This window comes from Calonectris borealis, chromosome 16 (assembly GCF_964195595.1).
Source record: "Calonectris borealis chromosome 16, bCalBor7.hap1.2, whole genome shotgun sequence".
NCBI classification, from domain to species: Eukaryota; Metazoa; Chordata; class Aves; order Procellariiformes; family Procellariidae; genus Calonectris; species Calonectris borealis.
In genome coordinates this window covers 21,575,405-21,582,596 of record NC_134327.1, presented here as the reverse complement: position 1 = coordinate 21,582,596, position 7,192 = coordinate 21,575,405, and the positions used below count along the sequence as shown (strand labels likewise).

The window sequence follows — 7,192 nt, the reverse complement described above, 5'->3', positions numbered from 1 at the left end:
AAGCTAAAGCATGCAACTCTAACAGCAGATTTTTGGTCCGTATCCCTGGGGCACAGTTCTTCATTATACTCTTCCTTTCCAGATCCCCTGTCACTGTGACTTCAAGTAGGCCATGAGCCGCTGGGTAGACACAACTCAAGGAGGATCTAGCTGCAGATGGTTAAAACATAGGGTTTTCCAGCCAGTGCCGCTTTTTTACTCCTCGTACCAGGACCAGACAGAGATATGGGAGCAGGTTGTGCCAGCTCTGTGCTCTCCAGAGACCTTTGCCCATGGCCGAGAGGATCCCAACTATGGATTTATGGAAAGCAATACAGCAAAATGTGCATCGCAGCTGCTCAGCCAGAAAGCTTTTATGCCTCCTTCAGTGGTTGAGCAGCTGAGTGCCTGTATTAATAGTAGAAGTATATTTATCAAAATTCATGGGTCAGCATTGTTAAAGCTCCATAGATTCAATTTGGACAGGTCACCATTATTTATTTTTCCAGACAGTAGCTTCAAACAGGGATATTTTCAGTATGTAGTGCAGATTTTTCCCCAGGCCTGTTTGAAACACTGTGGGAAATACACTCTCCAGAACAGGGTCTTCCACTTGAGTCTGACTTCCTGAGGAGGGGCTGCGCTTGAGGACCCATGGACCAAAGAGCCAGAAGCAGATGTGGTGAGCCCTAACCATGACACAGGCACCTGCGCTATATTCAGTCAAGTGTGTCACTGAGCCAGACAGAAGCCCTGGCCCCAGCGTAGCCGTGCTCCCTCAGATTTCAGCACAGCCAGAAGCTCACCACGGGTTTTCTACACCTTGCAGTGTGGCCACCACAAGAGAAGGCAGATATCACTGCAGCGGGATCTTCTGCCTGGCTGCAGGTCATGGTGATCCCTGGGTGGCTGCATATGTCCACCTGCGGCACTGCCTGTGGAAGTGGAGGAAGCTTCAGCTTCAGCTCTAGCTCTGCAGCAAAAGGGAGACCCTCCCTGCTTCAAACTCACCCCTTCTTCTCAGGTTGCAAGGCTGCTTAGCCAAAGGGGAAAAGAGCAACCCACAAAGTCACTAAGCCAACGACAACATTTTAGTGTCCCCATGTGTTTGGAGCAGCTGTCAGCCTGGAGGTGACATGTCCTACAGCATCCACCAAACGGTTACAGTGAACACTGGAATGCTTTTCTTGGGGAACGGGAGCAAGTCTAAGGGACCCGAGCTCTGAGAAAACAGGTATTGTAACACGTTGTGGATCTGATTCTGCACTACGTTAGGTGAGTTCGATTTATGCTCAGATCTCTCAGATCTTTGACTTTGAATCTCCTTTCTTGTCCTTTAAGAAGAAAATAACTGTAAGTAGAGACAGCATTGCAGGAACGTCATTCATACGGATTGATTGATGACGAGCTGATACCTTTAAAGTGGAGTTGAAGGCTAAATTAACGTAGAATGAGAATAAAAGGGTTGGTTTGTTCTTCTTCCAGAAGAACAATTTTTGAGCAACAGCAAAATCAACTGGGAGAACTCAAAGCTAATGTGGAAAAGGCTTGCCATTCCTTAGGGAAAACATTGTAAAATTACTTTATATCCCAAAGAAGCATGAAAAACAAGAGGGAAAGAGTGTAATATGTAACTGGAGTGTGATTTCCTAACATCAAAAGGGTATTAGGAATAATAAGCAGATTATGAAAAATGGAGAGGAGGACTAGCCATTAACGAAGGCTTTGATTGATGTTCGTAATATGTGTGAGTGAAATAAGAACAGATAAATCCATCAAGTTGTGGGTCAAGATCTCAAAGCTCAGTCATGAACTTTGTTGTAAGTCATGAGCCATGTTACAGCAGCATCATACGGTGCTGGGACCATGGGATTTAGAGTGAAGAAAATCTGGATTAGTGGAAGAATTGTAAGATAGAACTCAAGAAAATAGGGAGATGATAACAGGAGCGTTGAAAGAGAATTATTGGGCTGGAGGGAAATTACTGATGGTATCTGACCTTGGATCTGGCCTTGGAATTTTTATTAATACCAAAATATTTAAAAAAAAGATGTGGGTACTGTCACGATAGAGGAGGATCAGGATATTACAGGATGCTTGCATGGCCTCAAGGATCAACATAGCAGAAAGGGGATGATATCCTCATGCCCAGCAAAAAGATGTGGAGGAAGCTGCTGCTGTCGTTAGGCAGGACACATTCCAGAAGGAGAGCTTTGAACATCCAAGGATGGTATTACACGGGGACAAATGGAGATGAACAGGCACTGAACAAATCTAGGCTGGGAATTAGAGGAATAGTCCCTTCCAATCCCGTGCTTTATGTGCTCAAGCTTCTGGGCTGACTTCAGGGAAGTTTTCTCATAAATTAGCTGAGGGCTTTGCTAGCTATTGATTGCATAAGCTGCTCTGACTGGGCTTTCGGTGATGTCAGAGCCCCTAGAAAATGACTGGCTCTTCCCTAGGGGATTTCCTTCCCATACCTAATAAACTCACCACAAGTATATCAAGCCCGTGAGAGCAAGAAGCAAAGATTTTGAGCTCCTGAAGTAATCCATCTTCAGGGAGATTGTGGTTGACTGAAAGCAGGTCTGAAGTCCTCAACCAAGCTGACCCATAAGCAAGTGGTGGGATTTTTGCCCGAGCAAGGACTCCAAGACTGTGTCCAGACTGCATTATTCCCTTGGAGAACACCAACGCCTCGGAAGGCACCCCAAAGAACAGGCATGCAAGAGGAAAGATCTCTGACTCTTTTGGAGAAAATCAGAAAATCAGAGAATGACTTGACCTGTGGAAGCCACATCTCCTGCGAGTCCTACGAACATGGCAGATATGAGAGCTGAGAAGGCAGTCAGACTTTCTAGGGACGAGTATAAAACCCCCCTTCAGACTGAAGGGCTGAGCCTCCCCAACAATTTCAGTTCTGAGCTAGGCTACGGTGGGCAGTTACTGTCTGTTTATGACTGAGGCATGTTAATGTTTGTGATTTCAGGTTAAATTGATCTTAAATTCCCACCTCACTTTCTCTTCGTCTCACTGAGAAGCAAACCCATGAGGCTACTGTCTCCCGTGGCAGCAGCCTGGTTCCAGCACCACCATCACCACCCCCCTTTTCCCCAGGGCACTCTCCCAAGGGTCCAGGGTGCTCCTGGGGTTTTAAGCCCCCCACCAAGGTCCTCTGGGGCTCTCAGGGACCTCCTGGGGTCTTGGGGTGCTGGGGGGCACCCCAAGACCACCTGATGTCTCTGGGCCATAGGGCTCCCTGGGGTTAGCTGGGGTCTTGGGGTGCTGGGGGACCTCATGTCTTGGGGTTCCAGGGCTCCCCGAGGCTAGCTGGGGTCTTGGGGTGCTGGGGGGACCCCAGGATCACCTGATGTCTCTGGGTCATAGGGCTCCCCAGGATTAGCTGGGGTCTTGGGGTGCTGGGAGGACCCCAGGACCACCTGATGTCTCTGGGTCACAGGGCTCCCCGGGGTTATCCAGGGTCTTGGGGTGCTGGGGGGACCCCAGGACCACCTGATGTCTCTGGGTCACAGGGCTCCCCGAGGCTAGCCGGGGTCTTGGGGTGCTGATAGGGCTCCAGGACTTGCCCAGGATCGCAGGGGTCCCCAGGAGAGCGGGGGTCGCCAGGCCGGTGCTGGGGCTCCCTCAGGATCTGGGCACCCCACAAGCCCCAGGCTAGTCCCCGAGCCCCCCAAGGCTCCCCCGCTCTGCGGGTAGCCCCAGGGCCCCGCTTCATCCCGGGGGTCCCAGGGCGGCCCCACGCCCGTCCCGGGCTCCCCCGGGGCTCCCCCGGGCCCGTCCCAGCGGCTCCCCCGCTGCCGGCGGGGGCGGTGGTTCCGCCGGGGGCGGGCCGGGGCGGGGCGGGCCGGCGGAAGCGGCGGCGATGGCGCTGCGGGGCGGGCGGCGGGCGGCGATGCCGGGATAGCGCCGGGCGGCCATGGCGCGGGGAGCCGGCCCGCCGCTGCGGCTGCTGCTGCTGCTCCTGCTGCAGCTCCTGGCGCTCCCCGCCGGCCGCGGCAACCGCACCGGCCCCGGTGAGTCCCGGCCGGGGATGGGGGGGGGGCTCGGAGGCGGTTTGGGGACGCTCCGCGGGGGCCAGGGCTGGGACGGAGGGGCACGTCTGGCAGAGGAGCCGGGCGGGGGGGGGCATCGCTGCCCGCCCGTGGGGCGGCGAGGGTCCCGGGGGGCAGAAGCCAGCCGGGTTACGTTAAAGCGAGCGGGGACCTGTCTGCCGCGCAGCCCCGGGAGCCGCTCTGAGTCCCGCAGCTCCTGCCAGGGGTGGCTTTGAGGTGGCTCCGTGGTTTCCCGAGCGGTTTGGGTGCTCGGGGGCCCTGTGAACCGTCTCCGGTGGAGCAGCGCTTGTGTCGGGCGCTGCGGAGCAGCGAGAGGTCAGGCCCGGACCCAGAGGGGTTTCTGCTGTGTTTGTGGCGGCGGTGGTTGTTTTGCTTGGTTTTGCTTTGTTTTCAGGTTACTTTATTTCCAGTGCATCAGGGCAGCTGGGTGGGAGCGGGGGTTTCGGCAGAGTGGTGGGCTGCGCTTGGTGGTGGTGCTGGGGGTCTGGGGTCCCAGGGGACCGTGCCTCCCCCTCCAGAGGATCAGCCAGCGGGCACGGTGGTGGAAAGGTTTGGGGAGGTGAGGTTGTTTGCCTACTTCACCCTGTCACGGATGTAGGCTTGTGCCAGCGGTGGCTATCCGCTGTTGATGGTGGTTATCGCTTCCTCGTAGTCTGTGAAGCGTGGAGGCTGCTCCCGGGAGCCGATGGGTGAGATGGCCTTTTGCCCCAGGCCCACCCTCCTCTGGCATCCTACTAGCTGGGTTCCCAGCCCTGGAGACCTACCCTGCACTTCAGGTGTGGTGGTTGGTTTGTCTTGGCGCCGTCCCGCCGGCTGGGGGAATGTCTCTGTAGGGTTCAGTCTGGGAGCCAGTGAAGATCAGGAGCGAGGGATCCTCTTTCTGGAACGTTTAAAGATGGATTTTTGACGCGGGCTAAAGGAATAGTGTTTCTGTTACATTATAAATGGCCAAACACCTTGTCCTATAGTCATATCTTGTCCAGAGTCAGACTTACGCCCTCTATATAGCTTTACACGGCGTCTGCTTTGAATTGAGGGCTTCATCCTTTTGATGGGAAGCCCTGAAACCAGCAGTCAAGGTATCATTTCCTAAAACTGCCATGAGATCATCTTTGGACAAACAAACCCGAGCTATCTCAGGTGGCACTTTATTCTGAAATTCAAATAACATGTCTCCTCTCTGCATCTGTGATTCTACTGCATTTTTTTTTCTTGTCTTAAAAACACTTTTGGTTTTTGCATATGTTTGAAATCTGCGTATGTGAAATCTGTATGGGAGAGGATGGAAACAACATCCATTTGACAACTCCCTTGCTCAGTTTAAAGGCTTGTTTTACATCATGGGACAGTCGAGTGGGACTTTCCAGGTGTTGCCATGCTGGTGCAGAGCATAGTGAATAGATGGGGACAGACACGTACAGAGCGCAGCAAATACTAGAGTACGCTCTCTGGATGCAAATGGGCTGCCGGAGCACACGCCTCGCCTGCGGTGACCTGTCTTTCTGGCTTTTCTCTGCTGATATTCAGTTTATCTGTCTGTGGTATTTCCTCGTCAGCCCAAATGGAGAGGCTCTGGGAGTCAGCTTGGCCCCTCCCTGGATGCAGCTCTTGGGTGCCCAGCGCAGCGAAGCCTGCGAGCTGCCAGAAGCTGTTTCTGAGTGGACATTGTCCACGCCGGTGTTTTGTTGGTACAGCCACAGCTGGTACAGCCACAGCTGGTGCTAACCTGGTTGCAGGCAGCGCGTGGGCAGGTCTGCCTGCCTGCCCTCAGCCTCTTACTGCGCTTGAGCTCGCTCCGTATAATTGACCAGTCCTTAATAAATAGCACCACTGATTGCTTGAGTTTTTAATTTTGCAGCCTGCCTGCCCTCTCCTCCCCCAAAACCACACAAATCATTCTTCAGCTTTGTGAGGACATGCTGGAAGGGTGGTGACCGTGGCTGTTGGCCGGGCAGCGCCTGGCAGCCGGTGGGGCTGGAGCAGCTTGCGTCGAGGCAGGGAGGCTTATCCCCGCACAGGTTGTCTGATGGGACCTGTTGCATCGAGCAGGGCCGGGGCTCTCCCAGCTCTAATCACGCTTCGTGTCCCTGTCTACCCTCGTCCTGTGCCCAGACATCTCCATGGACTTCCAGACATGAACGTGCCATATGCATGCAAAAGGCAGCTGGGGGGGTATAGACGCTGCTAGTTAAAGACTGCTCCCTTCTGTAGCTCCTGTGCATGAAAGATGGCTGGGCTTGTAGGGGATCGCAGCCAGCTCTTGTTTGTAATAGCCCACGCGCTGCGCTGGCGTTGCAGCCAGGGAGCGTTTGCTTGAAAAGCCCCTTTTGTGGTCTCTGCTCCTTGCTGGCCTGGAGAGCAGCGTAACCCTGGCGTGGGGACCGCAGCTGGACAGCTCTGCCCACGTGCTGCGGACTTCTCGCTGTCCTGCCCGGGGCTCACCCTTCCCGTGGCCTCGCCTGACCCCGTGCATTAAGGTGCTGCAAGCGCTGCTCCCTTGGCTGGACCCTGTGGGCGCGTGGCCGGGACAGCCCCTACGGCGAGGTGGGGCGGCCGCGCTCTTCCTCCACGAGCAAATCCTCCGGTTGGCTTGCATGGCTGGTATTTCTTGCTTTCCTGTTTCCTCCTTTCCCTGTTGGATTTACAGGGTGCCCGGAGGCTTTAGCTTGGTAATTTGCCAGGGGATTAAACTCATGATTACCGTTCCTGTCTCTTTGCAGCGCCGTGGGTGCAGGCTGGCGCGCGACCTGCTTTGGGGCATGAATCGTAGTTCCTGCTAGGATTAGGTTCCTCTTGGCATGAAGTACATCCCAAGGCTCTGGTCCTGCCTGAGCCTGTTTTCCCCTTTGGCATCTTTCTTCAACTCAGTTGGGTCCTCTGTGTTTCCAACACAACCCTGTGCAGCGCTGGAGGAAGGCAAGTTAAACCGCGCTTGCTGCTTTATTCTCTGATAGAAACGAGGAACCTGCATCTGAAAGGTGCCACGGTTTCTCCCCGCTCCAGGGAATTCCAGAGTAGAAAAGGAGCATCTGGCAGGACTCGGCAGAGATGTGAAGACATCATCTTCTACCCCCTCACTGAGTGTTAGGAACCTTGTTTTCGGGTAGGCAGCAAGGCCTTGGCTCCGCTGCCTCCATGCA

The 7,192-nt window shown here is 54.5% G+C and overlaps 1 protein-coding gene across 1 annotated transcript in view; it reads left to right on the top strand.

Moving 5' to 3' along the window:
- The first annotated feature begins 3,875 nt into the window (after positions 1-3,875).
- Positions 3,876-7,192, top strand: part of PGAP6 (post-GPI attachment to proteins 6) — a 15,943-nt gene continuing 12,626 nt past the window's right edge. Inside the window, exons 1-2 of the mRNA XM_075166067.1 lie at positions 3,876-4,013; positions 7,056-7,155. Coding sequence (XP_075022168.1) covers positions 3,917-4,013; positions 7,056-7,155 — 197 coding nt within the window. The 5' untranslated portion in view covers positions 3,876-3,916. The remainder of the gene's footprint in view (positions 4,014-7,055; positions 7,156-7,192) is intronic.